This window comes from Cervus canadensis, chromosome 21, assembly GCF_019320065.1.
Source record: "Cervus canadensis isolate Bull #8, Minnesota chromosome 21, ASM1932006v1, whole genome shotgun sequence".
NCBI classification, from domain to species: Eukaryota; Metazoa; Chordata; class Mammalia; order Artiodactyla; family Cervidae; genus Cervus; species Cervus canadensis.
In genome coordinates this window covers 18,275,758-18,293,018 of record NC_057406.1, presented here as the reverse complement: position 1 = coordinate 18,293,018, position 17,261 = coordinate 18,275,758, and the positions used below count along the sequence as shown (strand labels likewise).

The window sequence follows — 17,261 nt, the reverse complement described above, 5'->3', positions numbered from 1 at the left end:
AACTCACCTTGACCAGAACTGGTTTGATGAGTGTGTCACTCCCACCCTTTAGGGGAACAAATGCCTTCTGGCCCCCACAGAGTTCATTGCTGTCCAGAATCTTCGTGCTGATAGTGAAGTTTACATGGCCTGAGAAGAGAAGGGGGGAAAGGAAGATATTGGCCCCATTAGCACAGGTACCAATGAGGTCTCTTCCCCACTAGACTGTTGCTTCTTAAACTTGATGCATGCCAGTCGCCTGAGGCTCTGGCTTGTTACAATAAGAGCTCTGCGTCAGTGGATCTGGGGTGGGGCCCACAGTCTGCAGTTCCAACAAGCTTCCAGGAGTCACTGATGCTGGTCTAGTGTGGTAGGTGGTCTCAAAGGGGCCCTGACAACTCCTGTATCTTGATATTTACACTCCTGTGTCATCTAGTCCCCTTGCTTGTGGGCTAGGTTTAGTGATTTGCTTCTAAAGAAGAGGATAGAGCAGAAGCACTGAGATGTCACTTCTGAGACTGATTTAAAAAAGACCGCAGGGACTTCCTTGGCGATCCGGTGGTTGTGAATCCACCTTCCAGTGCAGGAGATGTGGGTTCGATCCCTGGTTGGAGAACTCAGTTCCCACATGCTGCAGAGCAACTTAGTCCGCAAGCTGCAATGAAGATCTAGCACAGCCAAAAAAAGACTGTAGCTCTGTCTTGGGTTCCCTTTTCCCATTGAGACACTCACTGAGGAGGAAGCCAGTTGTCATGTCAGGAGGCAGTCTGGTGGGAAGAGTCATGGGTTAGGAAACAGAGGGAGGCACCAACCAACACCTGAAGCCAAGAACTGCAGCCTTCACTCTAACAGCCCACGAGGATCAGAGGCTCTTGAATGACCGTAGACATAAGTTCTCTCCTGGGCAAATCTTTGGAGGAGAACACAGCCCTGGCTGAACTTCATGAGAGGCATTGAGCAAGAGGCACCCAGCTAAACCATACCAATCACTGACCTACAGAAACTGTGGTAATAAATATTCTTTGAGGCTGCTAAATTTTAGGGTACTTTGTTAAGCAGCAGTAGATCACTAATTCATCCAAATATTACAGTTTGAGTTGCAAGGATTTAATCTGAGAGCAAATGACATCTGAAAGGATTATTGTGATGATTGTGTGTGTGGGGGGGTGTGGGTGTCGGGGTGTGTGTGTCCACATGTGCATGCGACCAGTCAACTCTTTGGGATCCCATGGACTATAGTCCACCAGGCTCCTCTGTCCATGGAATTTTTCAGGCAAGAATACTAGAGTGGGTTGCCATTTCCTTCTCCAGGGGATCTTCCCAACCCAGGGATAGAACTTGGGTCTCTTGTGTCTCCTGCACTGGCAGGTGGATTCTTTACCATTGCACCGTGAGGAAAGCCCATATTGTGATGATTAAATGAGTTAATTCATGTAACACAATTAGGATAATGCCTGGCCCATAGTTAGTGTCTGACTAGTAACATGAAACTATATTCCTTGTCCTGCCATAAATATATTTTTTTAAATATTTATTTATTTGGTTGCACTGGGTCTTAGTTGCTGCACCTGTGATCTTTGATCTTCTTCATTGTGACAGGCGGGACACACGGGATATTTTTTTAGTTGTGACCTGTGAACTCTTAGCTGCAGCATGTGCGATCTAGTTCCCGGACCAGGGATTGAACTTGGTCACTGGGAGTGTGGAGCCTTACCCACTGGACCACCAGGGAAGTCCTTTGTGTACATTTTAAAAGCTCACCCTTTCACACTTGAAATAGTCCGATGTGGATAATTTGGAGTCGTCTATCAAAGAATATTTGCTCATTTATTTATAACCTAGACTTAAGAGGGCGAAAAATAGAGGCAAATATACAGAAGAGGAAGGAGAAAAGAAAGCAAATGTAGTAGAGGAAAGGACAGCATTCCTAACCTCTATGCTCTCCTTGCCTACCGGCCACGTCCGGCTCTTACCCAGTTTGACAGCCGTGATGTTCCAGTGATAGGATTTTGCTTCGTCAGCACACAGACAGGTCGAGGCCTGAGGGCCTGTCTGCGATTCTACCCGGTACTCCTCTGACTTAGCCAGGTTAGTCTGAACCTGAAGAGGATATTTGAAAGATAAAGGATGTGAGTAGGACTTCCCTGGTGGTCCAGCAGTTAAGAATCCACCTGCCAATGCAACAGATACAGATTCGATCGCTAGTCTGAGGAGATCCCACGTGCCAAGGGGCCACTAAGCTCATGTACCAAAAACCTGTGCTCTAGAGCCCGGGGGCCACACCCACTGAGCCCGCATGCTGCAACTACTAAAACCCGCATGGAGCCTGTGCTCCGAAACGAGAGAGGCCACCACAATGAGCAGCTCGCGCACCACTGTGAAGAGTAGCCCCCACTCACTGCAACTAGAGAAAGCCTCCCAGAGAGAGCCCAAGTGGGAACAAAGACCCAGCACAGCCACAATAAATCAATTAACTAAAATAAGTTTTAAAAAATAATAAAGGATATGAGTAAAGCAGACAATGCACAGAAGGTCGGGAAGACGGGAGGGCCAAGACACTGATGTCTCATCTTTTTCTCTGGGGAGATGCATATGCCTCTAGTGTAGGGGCTTGATACCTGCTTCCTACATCCCCAGCTCTTACCCTGATGCACTTCTTCAGGTAATTGAAGATGGTGGCAGTCAGACGGAAGGATTCACCTCGAACCACTGAGTATGGGAGCGTCAGATCAACAAAGAACGGCTTGAAGGCAGTCACTCCAACAGTGGGTGAGAGGCCGAAACCCTTGGACTGGGAGGTGCAAAAAGTCATGGCCTTCCACGTGGTGATGGTGTCAGGAATCGTGATGTGGACAGACTCCTCCCCCGAGTAGCTGTGAGGACGCAAGAATTCACCTATAAATTCGCCTGCAGAAGTGACTATTTTGTTGCTCTTGTGCATGGGGGTGAGGGGAAAGCAACTGGACTGGAGGCCTAAGTGAATCTCAGAGTGTGAGTCTTCAAGTAAGGCTGTACAAGTATGGGAAAAGTGTGTGTCTGAGGATTGGGGGAGGCAGTATGTGTGTAAACATATCTGTAAGACAGCCCAGTGCCCTCCGAATCTGTGAGAATACGCATCCTTATGGTTTGTCAGAACAAGCAGGAAAGGAGTGAGCACAAACTAAACTAACATCAAGATGTGCCTTTCTGTTGGTGTGGCCCTGCCCTGTCTGCACTGTGCAAATGTGAAGATGTGTGGATTTGTTTTGAATGATTGTATACTATTGTTTAAGAAACCAGGGAAAGAAAAACATTCTCATATTTCCATTAAACCTTCTTGGCTTGAGACTTCTGTGTATTCTTGCCACCTCTGCTTAAGCTCTTCTGCTTCTGTTAGGTCCTCGCTCTTTCTGTCCTTTATTGAGCCCATCTTTGCATGAAATGTTCCCTTGGTATCTCTAATTTTCTTGAGGAGATCTCTAGTCTTTCCCATTCTATTGCTTTCCTCCATTTCTTTGCATTGTTCATTTAAGAAGGTTTTCTTATCTTTCCTTGCTATTCTCTGGCTTGAAACTTAGGTTCATTAGAAATTATTTGAGTCTGGGATTTCCCTGGTGGTTCAGTGGCTAAGAATCTAGCTCGCAATGCAGGTGGACTGGGTTTGATTCCTGGTCAAGGAACTAGATCCCACATGTTGCAACTAAAGGGCCCACATGCCACAACTAAGACCCAGTACAGTCAAATTAATTAATTTTAAAAAATTATCTGAGTCTGGGTTCCCTCCTGACTCCACACTGTATATATAATCTTGTTATACCTTTGAGGTATCACTTACCCAACAGGAAACAGATCCCACAGCCAAGTCTCTGGGAAGTACTGGCGAACCTGAGAATCTTCTGGCTGAACTAATGGAGCTGGCTTGAAAGCCGTTGTACGAATATCATTCGTCTCTAAGGAATAAGGGAAAAAGCAGAAGACTTATGTCACAGGATAAGTCAAAGTAGAGGGACTACTAGCAAGACATTCAGAGGGAAGCAGAGAACATGCAAATCATAGATGAGGAGGAAGGACCGCTGAGGAACTGACTGGTCACAAGGCTATTGGGGAAAGTGACAGGTGGGGATGTTTGGTCAAAGAATGAATAGATAAGAACTTCAGGCTTCAAAAGCCATCCCCATAGAGAGTGAAATCCTTGGGGAAACTACCTGCATCTATAACCCACAATCCATTATCATCCTGGCTAGAGGCTCAGGGCAAGAAGAGGAGGCAAAGAGGGAGCTCTCAGAGTTCTGTGATTCTAAATATTTCAGTGAATCAGAGGCAGCTTACCTCCAGCCTTCATCAAGCTGTGTTCTAAATTCTGGTGACCGCAATCTATTGGCCTCTTGATTTTGGCATTGGACAGTATTTTCAGGCCCACGTTCTGATAGGCACCAAAGGGACCAGAGAATGAAGTGTTAGAGGGGGTCCTCTCCCTTACTACAAGGGCTACTGCCTAGAAATTTCACCCTCAAAGGGTTGAACCAACACATTCTTTGCCTATTAATTGTGAGACCCATACTCAACCACCAAGACTGGTTCACTTCTACTCCAGCCAGCATGAAAGTCTCACAATGAAACTTATTTCATTGTATTTATATACATATATATGTATGTATTATGCATATGTATATATACACATATGCATACGTTTTTGCAGAATGATCATCACAATAAGTCTAATTAACATCCATCACCATATATAATTACAAAAAATTATTTACTTGTGATGAGGACTTTTAAGATCTATTCTCTTAGCAACTTTCAAGTATGCTACACAATATCATTGGGCTTCCCCAGGGGCTCAGAGGTAAAGAATCCACCTGCAAGGCAGGAGCCTTGAGTTTGATTCCTGGGTCAGGAAGATACCCTGGAGATGGAAATGGCACCCCACTTTAGCATTCTTGCCTGGGAAATCCCATGACAGAAGAGCCTGGTGGGCTGCAATCCATGGGGTCATAAAAGAGTTGGACATGACTGAGCAACTAAATAACTGTTGTTTTTAAATTCCACATATAAGTGAGATCATACAATGTTTGTCTTTCTCCATCTGACTTATTTCACTTAGCATAAGGTCCTCATGGTCCACCCAGGTTGTTGCAAGTGACAAGATTCCCTTCTTTTTTTTGGCTAAATAGTAGTATTCCACTTACTTCATTGTTTGATATGTTTAATACTTCTCCTGAATATTAGTCACTGTATCCTTATTATTTGATTTGAAATGAATTTTCTGAGGGCAGAGACCATATCAGCTTGATTAATTCAATAAAAATATATTGAGTGGATCAGGCTCAAAAATATACTGAAGGATAAAGTATTAGAGAGAACACAAAGGATGAACAAGACCTGCTTCCTGACCTCAGAGACCCAATGGCCAGACATGGGCCAAAGCATCCCAAACCTTTGCTAATAAAATAAATGCAAAATCTTTCATAATAGTAGGAGACTTCTGGTCTACCTTTCTTTGTGTGTATGTGTGTGTGTGTGTGTGTTTCCTTCTGTATGGATCCCATGGAAGTCAATGTTTGCAGACCCCAGAGAGAGGATAGGTGTATAGCCTCACACGTGGGAAACTTCTTCAAGCATAAGAACCAAGAGAGGCTCCTTGCCCACCAGTTTCTTTCAAGATTTTGCCCCTGTCAGTGCCCACCTGAGCCCACATGCTTTTGTCAATAGGGACTTTCCTTTCCCCCACCCACCACCATTGTTTCTATGAGAACAGAATGGGTAAGAACATCCACCTGGAAAAGACTGAAAAGGTCTGTTTCTTCAGAGCTCCAAGGCCTCCACATGACAAAACGATTGTTCCAACGCTCCTCAGGTACTAGCTCAATGAGGGGCTGCGGAAAGTTCCATCGGTCAAACCCTGGACACTCATCGTATTCAGCCACCTGATAGGGGTAGTGACTGTACCAGAATGGGAACATCCTATAGACCTGAGAAAAGACAGGAAAGGAAATTAATCTTTTTTTCTTAAGCAAATGAAATATTGACACAGTGAAATCACTTCTCTCAGATTCTGTGGGCACAGTTTACTGTCCTTGTATTCTTTGTCCTCATTACTCCAGAATTTCTTCCATCCTAAACCCCTTCCTCTAGTTCATCTTTTCTCATAATCTGATCCTTATCTCCTATTTCATCTTTACTGATCCCTATGATCATATTAACCACGCCTTTCTCATATCGTGTTTCTCAGGGGCTGGGGCATGCCAAGCAGCTTGCAGGATCTTAGTTCCCTGACCAGGGATTGAACCTGGGACCTAGCAGTGAAAGCCCTGAGTCCTAAACACTGGATTTCCAGGAATTTCCCATATCATCATTTCTACCTTCATGTCCATACCAGCTTTGCCTCCACCTTGTGTGATGCACTGTTTCCCTGAGACTCTCTTTCCTGCTCCCTGGAAACCATCTCTTATCCTGATGCAGCCGGTCTGTCTTCTCTGTCGACCCCCTCTCGCCATGTCAGCAGGCCACTCACCGAACTATTGCTCAGTTCGCTCTCTGGTCTAAGCAGCAAGACACTCTCATCCACAGCCCGGACTGCACACAGGGACCCAGGGGCTGCCCGCAGCTGTAGGTCCACATCTGCTCCTGGAAGCTGCTGGGAAGGTGAGAAGCCAAGGGAAACCTGGGGAAGAGAAAAGGACAACATGGGGATCAGATCAGGCTGGAGAGGAGGAGAAACAGCCATCAGCCATATGCCCTAAGTGCGGTCCCTAGCCCACTCCTTCACTTTTTTTTTTAGAGTCGCTTTGTCATTTTTTTTCTTTTTTTGATGTGGATCATTTTTAAAGTCTTTATTGAATTTGTTACAATATTGCTTCTGTTTAATATTTTGGGTTTTTTTGGCTATAAAGAATGTGGGATCTTAACTCCTTGACCAGGGATTGAACCCAAACCCCCAGCATTGGAAGATGAGGTCTCAACCACTGGACTGCCAGGGAATTCCCCCCAAGTCCTTCACTTTTATACTGATTTTTCTTTGTAAAGTCTTGCCCTTTAGAAGCAGTGTTTTGTGATACAGTTGGAAAAAGTAAGCAGCATGGTAGAATAATACAGAAAGTTTAAAAGATGGAAAGTAGAAAGAGAATTTATGGAATAGGTCTACAGGACATGTGACTTCCCAGCATGACCTTTTAAAAGAAGGAGAGACTGTTCAACAAACCAAGCTAAAGATACAGAACATGACATCCAGCTTCAACTTTACCCCCTGCCTTCCCCAGTGGCCCTGCCTTATCTCCCTCCACCCCCAGGATACACAAGCTCCCTCTCTCGCCCCAGACCTTCCTTCACCCGCCTTAACTGCCATTTTACCTGATTGTCAAAGCACATCTCCACTGAGAACTGGATTTTGTCCGCTATGACACCGCCATTGGGAAAAATAGCATAGACCACCAGGGAAGGATCAGGAGCTAGTCTGGAGTTGAAGGTCAGTGGGAGAGAGAAGGAGCCTTTCAGTCCTGAAAGAGAAGAGGGGATATTCAGGCACAAGAGTACACACTCACCCACCAGTGACGTCCAGCCCTGTGTCTGCACGTCTCCCGGAGCCAACCACAGGCGAGTTGTTTCTCATTATTCTGATCTGTGGTTATTGTTCTGTTCTTGCTACTCCTGCTCTTGCTTCTAGTATAAGAACTGTTTCCTAGAAGTTTCAAGTTTTTTCTTGTCTCTCTTCTTTTTTCTTTCTTTCTTTTTTGTTTGTTGAATTAACGTAAAAACAATTTTACATTACAAATGTAATGTAAACTTACAGGAGACTTGGAAAACACAGAACAAAGTTACATAGAGTTCCACTATACATTACAATTATTTTTAAGTAGATAAATGAAGATTTTCAGTTGGAGTTTCAGTATCAAACTCTCAAAAATTAATAGGATGAATATACAAAAAAGTAGAAGGAAACTACCACAAAGGAGATCTGAAAAGCATTATAAGCCAATTCAACTGGCAGTTGAAAGTTTAAGTCTCCCAAGAGATTCACGAACACTCACCTTTCATCCTAGACTTCAAGTGTTTCTGCCCCTCCATCTCCAAATTTCCTTTCCCTATTAACTAAAGAAGAGAAAAATAAAAATCATCAACAACATAGAAGTTAGAGGAGTTTAGCCTTGGCCCAATCCTTACATCTCTCTATAAGGAGAGGCTTCTTTCATAGTTCAGGAGTCCAGGTAAGTACTTAATGGAGCATCCTTCAGTTTGTCAAATATTGGATGGTACCCAGAGTCCTGATGACTCTTCCTCCAGTTGAGGGTCTGCAAAGAATCAGGGGGTGGGTGGGAGGAGACACAGGCCACCATGGCTTTGGAACCAGACAAAGCAGAAACCATTCTTCACAATAGATAGCTGACACCATTTCTTGAAGATCTCTAGGTTTTATTCTTTTATGATCCTTGTAACATAATGTCCACTAAAATCCATCCTAACAACCTTTTTTAAAAAACATTTTTTTCTACTGAAGTATAGTTGATTTATAATGTCATGCCAATCTCTGCTGGACAGCCGAGTGACCCAGTTATACACCTGTATACATTTCTTTTTAATATTCTTTTCCATTATGGTTTATCCCAGGAGATTGGATATAGTTCCCTGTGCTATACAATAGGACCTCGTTGTTTACCCATTCTATATATAATAGTTTGGATCTGCTAATCCCAAACAACTGATCTATCCCTCACAAGTCTCTTCCTTCTTGGCAACCACAAGTCTGTTCCCTATATCTGTGAGTCTGTTTCTGTTTTTACAACTTTAAAAAAATTATCACTCAATTCAAAATTCAGTGGAAGTTAAAGGGGAGGTGGGGATAAATTGGGAATTTGGGATTAATATAGACACACTACTATATATAAAATAAATAACCAACAGGGACCTACTGTATAGCATAGGGAACTCTACTCAATACTCTGTAATAACCTCTACGGGAAAAGAATCTGAAAAAGAATATATATACATATGTGTGTGTGTATAATTGAATCATGAAAGTAACACAGCATTGTAGATCAACTATACATAAATAAAAATTTTTTTTAAAGAATTCAGTGGAAATGAATACATCTTGAACTGTCTTGAGTCCTCTGACATTTGACTCTCTGGCAAGAAATCTCTTTTTAACTCTCCCTTCCTGTTCACTTTCCCCTGAAAATGAACTCAGTGCAATGGTTTCTAAGTAGGCCAGCTCCTCAGGCTCCAGTCAAGTCCGCACTGATCTGCTCCAATTCCACTTTTCTCGTAAGCCTCCCACACTTCTGTCCTAAACTCAGTACATGTATTATAAGTATTATAATTCAGCCTTATTATTTCCCACCCACCCCTCCTCATTCTGTTATTTGGATGATTGTTTTAGATTGATGGAGACACTGAAATGATTTAGGGGGAGAAAGTCTCTCAAAGACTTTAAGAAGATGATAAGGGAATAAAAAAAACTCTGGACCATCAAAACCAAGGTTCACGTGAGTCCAGTTCTTGAGGAATTCCTGAGGAATTGGACTCATGGTGACCAGTAAACTGTTAGTCTTGGTTTTTCTTTTTGTTTTTTGGGTTTTTTTTTTTTTTTTGGCCACACAGCAGGGTATGCAGGATCTTACTTTCCTGACCAGGGATCAAACCCATGCCCCTTGCAGTGGAAGCTCAGATTCTTAACCACTGGACCACCAGGCAAGGCACCAAACTGCTTGTCTTTATACATTTCTTTCAGACTACAAGTTGTAATCATATTTCTCCAGCAAAGTTGCTATCAAAGTTAACCCTGTATTATCTATTTTAAAACACTGACCAATGAAACACATAAGGAAATTTATTCTGAGTCCCCATCCTCTTCTCAGTCTCCCTCCCACCCTCCCACCCAGCTCCCTTTCAGCCCTTGTCAGCAACATTTTCTCATTAATTCCTAGTTTTATTTCCTCACACAATTTCCCTGGGCTCCTGTTCAAAATCTCCTTATTACCATCTTCTATACCTATAGCAACACAGTAGCCACTGGGCACATACGATTCCTGGAGCCCTTGAAATGTGATTTGTCCAAACTCCTTTAAGTATAAAATATATACTTTGAGTTTCTAATGCATACTTTGCTACACGGTTGAAACAAAAAAATGTAAAATATTTATTAATGATTTTTTAGTTGATTTCATGTGGAAATGACCATATGTTGGGTTGGATAAAATTTCCTTTAAAAGTTAGTTTCCCCCATTCTTTTAATTTTTTAATGTGGCTTTTAAAGATTTAGAAATTACCTATATGGCTTGCATTACAGCTTTCTAAAGAACTCTTGGCAGTACTGCACGGCCTGTGGGATCTTAGTTCCCCACCCAGGGACTGAACCTGTACTCCCTGCATTGGCAGAGCAGGCTTAACCGCTGGACCACCAGGGAAGTCCTGTCTTATGTCTCTGTCCAGACTGTTCACTTGCTCTGACTCACTGTCCTTATTCCCTTTCCTTCCACCCCCCATCTCCCAGTCTCACATAGTAGGAGAAGGTGATTTCTTCGTCAGGCTTTGCATCAGCCGGATCGATGTAGTAATCCACCAGCACTTCCTGGGGCTGGCCACATGCCAAGATGCCACTCAATCGGCGGATGCCAAGGAAGCTGCGAGTCGTGTTGTAGAAGGGCTGCAGGTGCAGGTAGGCATTTTGGTAGTAACCAGGCACTTTTTTTGGATCATATGTTTCTTCCAATTGGAACCTGCCCTGAGAAAGAGAGAGGCGGGGGGGGGGGGGGGGAAAGACCTTTAAAGGCATGTACCCCAACTATACCAACCTGGTAGGGCTGTTGTGATTCTCAAATCTGTACTGCCTAAGAGTGGCATGTAGATATTTCGCTAGAGGTCCAACCAAGAATGTTTGAGGACTCCATAATAGTGGCTACTTGCAGCAACATTTTGGTATGTCAGGGTGTAAAGAAAGGGCTGAATTATAGCTGTCAGGTAATAGAATATTGTGGATGATATACCTTCACACACTGATGCAAAGGAGAGGCAAGTTTGACTAAGAGATTAAAGAATGAATCTCAGAGATAAGAAAACTAGATACAGAGGATAATAAGACTGAAAATAAATAAATCAATATCAGGCTTCCCTGGTGTTTCAGTGGTTAAGATTTCATGCTTCCAGTGAAGGGGGCGTGGGTCTGATCCCCGGTCAGGGAACTAGATCCCACAGGCCAGTCACACATACAAAAAAAAGACTGAAAATAATCGTTTCTAAGAAGGAGTGATTGAGTGATGCCTAAAGTACAGAAATAGGCAAATTAGTCACAACAGAAATAGTATGTATTTGCTTGAGCAGTGTAGCTGAATGATTGCATTATGGGCTACAGTTCTTCCTCCTTCCCCATAGCATCATCCTCTACCAAGGAATCTTAGACCCTTTTGGTCTAACTGTGGACTCACCAGGTGATTTGTTTTGGGGAATGGATATTCAAATATGTGAGATAAGTAGAGGCTCAGAAAAGTCCTTGCATGTCTTTTGCTTTTGCATCTCTTCATTGCCATGAGAATAGGTACGTGTTTAGTCACTCAGTCGTGTCCGACTCTTTGAGACTCTGTGGACTGTAGCCCACCAGGCTTCTCTGTCCATGGAATTTTTCAGGCGAGAATACTGAAGTGGGTTGCTATATCCTCTTCCAGGGGAATCTTCCCGACCCAGGGATCGAACCTACATCCCCTGTGTCTTCTGCATTGCAGGTGGACTCTTTACCCACTGAACTATTGGTATACCTGGACTGTCTCAGCGGATCATGAGACATGTGGAGTGCAAGCCTACAGTCAACTGGCCCACAGACTTAAGGAACTCCATGAAGATGGGCAGAACTGCCATCAGACTAGCCAGATACAAGACCAGTAAATACTTCCTATTGTGTAACACTGAAGTTCTGTAGTTTGTTTTTTTTCTTTTTGGTTTCTTAGTTCCCCGATCAGGGATTGAACCCGTCACCCTCAGCAGTGAAAGCACATCCTAACCACGGGATAGCCAGGGAATTACCCTGAAGTTGTTTGTAAAGCAGCAATTGATAACTGGTACAAATAACCTTCCAAGTTGTGCAAAATCTAGAATTCTCTTTGCTATTTTTATGAGTAATAAGAAGAAGGAAAGGGGGAGTAGGAGGAAGAAGATGATTCTAAACCATTTTTTCCTCCCTAATCTGATTTCAAATAGAGAACCAGGTGGAGAGGCAGTTAAGTTATAAAATGAATTAATAGAAATAAAAATCTTTTTTTTTTTTTAATCTGAAGGGTCATTTATTTGATCAGAATTTAAAATGGTGGTGTCTAAGAAAAACTTTCTGTCGAGGGGAGGGCAGAACTGGTGAGTAAGTGGGGTGATGGACTTACCAGGAGGGCAGAGAGAGAAACAAGGAAATTCTGAAGTTTTCCTTCAGACGGTCTTCTGTGCAAGAAAGGGGGACTCCCAGTGCTTACCTCCAGAGAAATGCTTTTCCCGTTCCATTTGGCCGTGTCTAGATTGAAGGCAGCGAGGCCATTGTTGTCAGTAGTCAGGATCTGGTTGACATTTCCATTTTCTCCACGAATCACCAGATACACTGAATGATACTGGAGGAGGGAGCCATCGTGGCCCTTCACTCTTATCTGAGGGGTGAAGGTCATTAGAGTCAGGTTTGGAGTAGGTTCAAAATTCTAAGAAGACACTTCAGGAAAGAGTCCAGAAGAAGGTAAATGTGATGCAGGGGGTTGGAAATGAGGATCTACGAGGAACCGAGAAACACACAGAAGCAGCTTGACAGTGGATGGGAAGGGGCTTTGGGGGAGAATGGATACATGTGTGTATGCGTGAGTCCCTCTGCAGTTCACCTGAAATTATCACAACACTTTTAATCAGCTATACCCCAATTACAAAATAAAATGTTAAAAAAACAAGTGAATGAACAAAAAAAGAAGTAGATTTGCCACCTGGCTTAGGAAACATCAGGGCCCCTCATTTTCATACTCCCCTGCCAAAGCTCTGTATTTTTTTTGCTTTCATTTTCCTACAGAGCATCCCCTTCCACTCCTAAATTGTATAATCCTTAGGCTCTAAGACAGTCTGGATCTACTCTTGGTCTAAAGAAGAGATGACCAAGGAATAACAGATCTGAATATGTACAATAGTATGATGTTCAACAGTTATTTGGGAAGTGAAGACGATAGAGAGAGGGGTGGAATGCTAGGAATCAGAGAGAAGACACTACCATTTTTTTTTAAATCTCTAAAGACGATGCTTAAGGAGCCATAAGTAGGTCTCTGTGGCAGGAAGTTTGATATTAACCTTGCCTAGATGCAGAAACTCAGACTAAATGATCTCACCAGGTAACTTGCAGCTCTAAAATTCAAAGATTGACACAGGAGGAGGTGAACCCCTGGCATTGGGAGGGGCACTGAAGTCACATTAGTATTTAAGGCACATCTCATGTGAGATTAAGGACACACAGTGCTAGGAATTAAGCATATACTCTAGAACAGGGGTCTCCAACCTCCAGGATCTAATGCCTGCTGATCTGAAGTAGAGCTGATGTACTAATAATAGAAACAAAGTGCACAATAAATGTGATGCACTTGAATCATCCTGAAACCATCCCCCCCACATCTTCCACAAAAGCAGTCCCTGGTGTGAAAAAGGTTGGGGACTGTTGCTCTAGAGGCAGGCTGCCTAGCTCTGACCATAATTACCACTTATGAGCTGTATAACCTTGGGAAAATCACCTAACCTCACTAATCTCTCTGTGTCTCAGCCTTTTTGTCTGCAAAATGGGACCAATAATAAGGTCTAACTCAGGATTGTTGTACAGATTAAAGTGAATACATATAGAGTACTTAGAAAAATGCTAAGTTTATATGTGTTCAGGAAGGAGTTGACAGGGTGGTTAAGCATTTTCTGTCTGAGCAGAGATGAGTTTCAACATACCTTTCCACTGAAGGGGAAATTGGGGTAATAATAATCATTGGTGTCTTCGAAGGTCATGGATCCCATTTGTGAAGAAATGTATATATCCTGAGTGGTGTTGGCCTCCACTCCTACAGAGGGAAACCAGATATATGATGATCTAAATACCTAACATCCTCATCTTCATGTTTAACATAAGACTACCTGAAAGGATGGTGCCACAGGAAGTGAGAAGATGAATATCATTCTGACCAAAGATCTAAACCAACGCCTCCTTCCCAAACTTTTGGGGAAATAGAGAATGGATGGCAGATGAAGTCTGACATTTCCCATTGATTGTGAACTTAGAACGGAGCCCCTTCTAAGCACTGATGAAGGCGAGTCTTGAGTCCTCCGAGTTGCTGTTGTTGTTCAGTCACTAAATCATGTCCGACTCTTTGCGACCCCATAGACTGCAGCACGCCAAGCTTCCCTGTCCTTCACTAATGCCGGGAGTTTGCTCAAACTCATGTCCATTTGAGTAAGTGGTGCCATCCAACCATCTCATCCTGTCAACCCCCTTCTCCTCCTGCCTTCAATCTTTCCCAGCATCAGGGTCTTTTCCAATGAGTTGGTTCTTTGAATCAGGTGGCAAAAGTGTTGCAGCTTCAGCATCAGTCCTTTCGATGAATATTCAAGGTTGATTTCCTTTAGGATCGACTGGTTTGATCTCCTTGCAGTCCAAGGGACTCTTAAGAGTCTTCTCCAGCACCACCATTTGAAATCATCAATTCTTTGGGTCTCAGCCTTGTTTATGGTCCAACTCTCACATCCATACATGACTACTGGAAAAACCATAGCTTTGACTATACAGGGTCTCTCTCTTGGACAATTCTTTTCCTTTCCCTTTTCTTAATGAACCAAGGAGCATCCCACTTACCTGTCCCTTCCTCCACCATAGTAGCCATGATATTGATGTCTTGTCTGTAAAAATACCCAGTGAGGTTGAACATAGACATGGCCACAGAAGTTGAGATGCATCCTGCTTTGTCAATCTAGTGAGGCAATCAGAGAGAGAGAGAGAGGAAGAAAGAGGGTGAATAACCTAATCTCTACTTCTTTTTTAATTTATTTATTTACTTGGCTGCATTGGTCTTAAGTGTGACACAGGAGATCTTCCATTGCAGCGCACAGGCTATCTGTTTGGGTTTACAGGCTCTAGGGCACACGGGCTCTCTAGTCGTGGTGCAGGATTCAATAGTTATGGCTCCCAGGCTTAGCTGCTGAGCAGCATGTGGAATCTTTAGTTCCCTGATCAGGGATTGAACCCACATACTCTACATCAGAAGGCAGATTCTTACCACTGGACCACCAGGGAAGACCCTTATCTCTACTTCTAACTCATGATGTCCTGTAGAAGAAAATAGTTTCTTAACTCTATACTTCAGTTTCTCAATTTTTTTTTTTTTGTCCCACATGGCTTATGAGATCTTAGTTCCCCAACTAGAGATTGAACCTGGGCCTTTGGCAATGAAAGCATGGAGTCCTAACCACTGGACCTCCAGGGAATTCCCAGTTTCTCCATCTTTAAAATAGAAAAAGTATTCCACAACATGAAGCATACACCCACCCATACATGACTTGGAAGTTCCAAGATATGAGATGGAGGAAAGAACCACCTTCAGAACAGAAGAATTGTTATCTTCTGTTTAGGGTTTAGGTTAATCTCTTGATCCCAAGGCAGATTTTAAAAGAGCTTTATCTTTGGGGGGTAAAAAGACTTCTGTGTTCTTTAGAACTGGGGTACTAATCACATGAAATTATTTCTACTTTGGGTGTTTTTTAACCACCTTTCTATATTGGTACCTACATACTTACTCTTTAAGACATAGGAATAAGTTTCCTTTTCTACATCCTGTTTTACTCACCTGTCCAGAGACATTCTTGCATCTGTCAGGTAAATGTTCCCGTTCTGGATCCAGATACCGGTAAATATATGGCTTTTGACACACCGATACGTGCGCTACTCCTTGCATGGGCTTTCCATAGGTGTACCTAACCCAGAAAAGCATGAGGAGTCAGAGTGAGGCAAGTCCACCTGTGATCCAGGCCCTCCTCCCCTAAACACTTTTCCTTTCTTTCACATGCCCGTCTCAGAAAGTGCTCTGACAGTCCCACCTTTCTCCAGCTCTCATTCACATCTCTGCTTTACTTAAAGCTTTAGAGTATTGCCATTGCACAATAAAAGCCACCCAAAGGACAGCAGTGTCTTTCTTTTTCCTTACTCCTACTTCCCATGGGATTCAATACTGTGCTCTACACACAGTAGGCTCTAAACCAATAATGCCAGCTGAGAAAGCAGAGGAAAATAAGCACAAAAATGCAATTAGATAATGTGTCCCTGGGATTTCCCTGGTGGTTCAGTGGTTAAGACTTCACCTTCTGATGCAGAGGGTGTGGGTTCAATCCCTGGTCTGGGAACTAAGATCCCACATGCCTCATGGCCAAAAAACCAAAACATAAAACAGAAGCAATATTGTAACAGATGTCAATAAAGACTTTTTAAAAAATGGTCCACATAAAAAACAATTTTTAAAAAAAAGTATGTTTTTGCGGAACTTGTGACTCTGAGCCACATAAAACATCACAAGATTTAACCACTACCTCCACAATCCTCTCCCCATAATACTCAATCACAACATCTCTCAATATAGCTTTCATCCTCAGTGGATCCAGAACTTTATTCTTACCTACAACAAACTTTTACTAAGAAAGAGTCTTCTGCCACAGATAACTGTTTAGGTTCCACCACTTCCACCTTAAACTTAGGCAGCACTGGAAAGAGTGGAGAGATGGAAAATGAAGAGGAAGAAAGTTTGACTACACAGGTAGTGAACAGAGGGGTATAAAACAGTGATAATTAATTATCTAATTAAATTGCTCAATCACATTCAACTCTTTGCAGCCCCATGGACTGTAGACTTCTCTGTCCTTGGAATTTTCCAGGCAAGAATAAACTGGAGTGGGGTACCATTTCCTACTTCAGGAGATCTTCCTGATCCACGGATGGAACCCGGAACTCCTGCATTGGTAGGAGGACTCTTTACCGCTAGGGCCACCAGGGAAGCCCAGCTAATTGAATTAATGGTGCATTATTAAGGTAAAATCCTCCCAAAGTTACTGATTTAGCACTAACATGAATAAATAATCCCCCTTTTTTAAAGGTAAGAATTAGATTTATTTAAAGAGAAACACTCACCACAGACAGAGTGTGGGCCATCTCAGAAAGGGAGAGGCATGAAAATATGGGATGGTTAGTTTGTATGGGCTGGATAATTTCATAGGCTGGGCTTCCCTGCTGGCTCAGCAGTAAAGAATCCACCTACCAATGCAGGAGATGCTGGTTTGACCCC

The 17,261-nt window shown here is 43.0% G+C and overlaps 1 protein-coding gene across 2 annotated transcripts in view; it reads right to left on the bottom strand.

The window, feature by feature from the left end:
* A2ML1 (alpha-2-macroglobulin like 1) overlaps window positions 1-17,261 on the bottom strand; it is a 45,833-nt gene that overhangs the window by 19,475 nt on the left and 9,097 nt on the right. For both annotated transcript variants that reach the window (XM_043440091.1, XM_043440092.1), the window contains exons 7-21: window positions 16,599-16,683; window positions 15,777-15,903; window positions 14,789-14,903; window positions 13,891-14,000; window positions 12,411-12,578; window positions 10,457-10,681; window positions 7,989-8,049; window positions 7,312-7,457; window positions 6,476-6,625; window positions 5,739-5,933; window positions 4,288-4,381; window positions 3,794-3,908; window positions 2,624-2,852; window positions 1,953-2,079; window positions 8-129 (exon numbers count right to left, since the gene is read on the bottom strand). In XM_043440091.1, coding sequence (XP_043296026.1) covers window positions 8-129; window positions 1,953-2,079; window positions 2,624-2,852; window positions 3,794-3,908; window positions 4,288-4,381; window positions 5,739-5,933; window positions 6,476-6,625; window positions 7,312-7,457; window positions 7,989-8,049; window positions 10,457-10,681; window positions 12,411-12,578; window positions 13,891-14,000; window positions 14,789-14,903; window positions 15,777-15,903; window positions 16,599-16,683 — 2,069 coding nt within the window. The remainder of the gene's footprint in view (window positions 1-7; window positions 130-1,952; window positions 2,080-2,623; window positions 2,853-3,793; window positions 3,909-4,287; window positions 4,382-5,738; window positions 5,934-6,475; window positions 6,626-7,311; window positions 7,458-7,988; window positions 8,050-10,456; window positions 10,682-12,410; window positions 12,579-13,890; window positions 14,001-14,788; window positions 14,904-15,776; window positions 15,904-16,598; window positions 16,684-17,261) is intronic.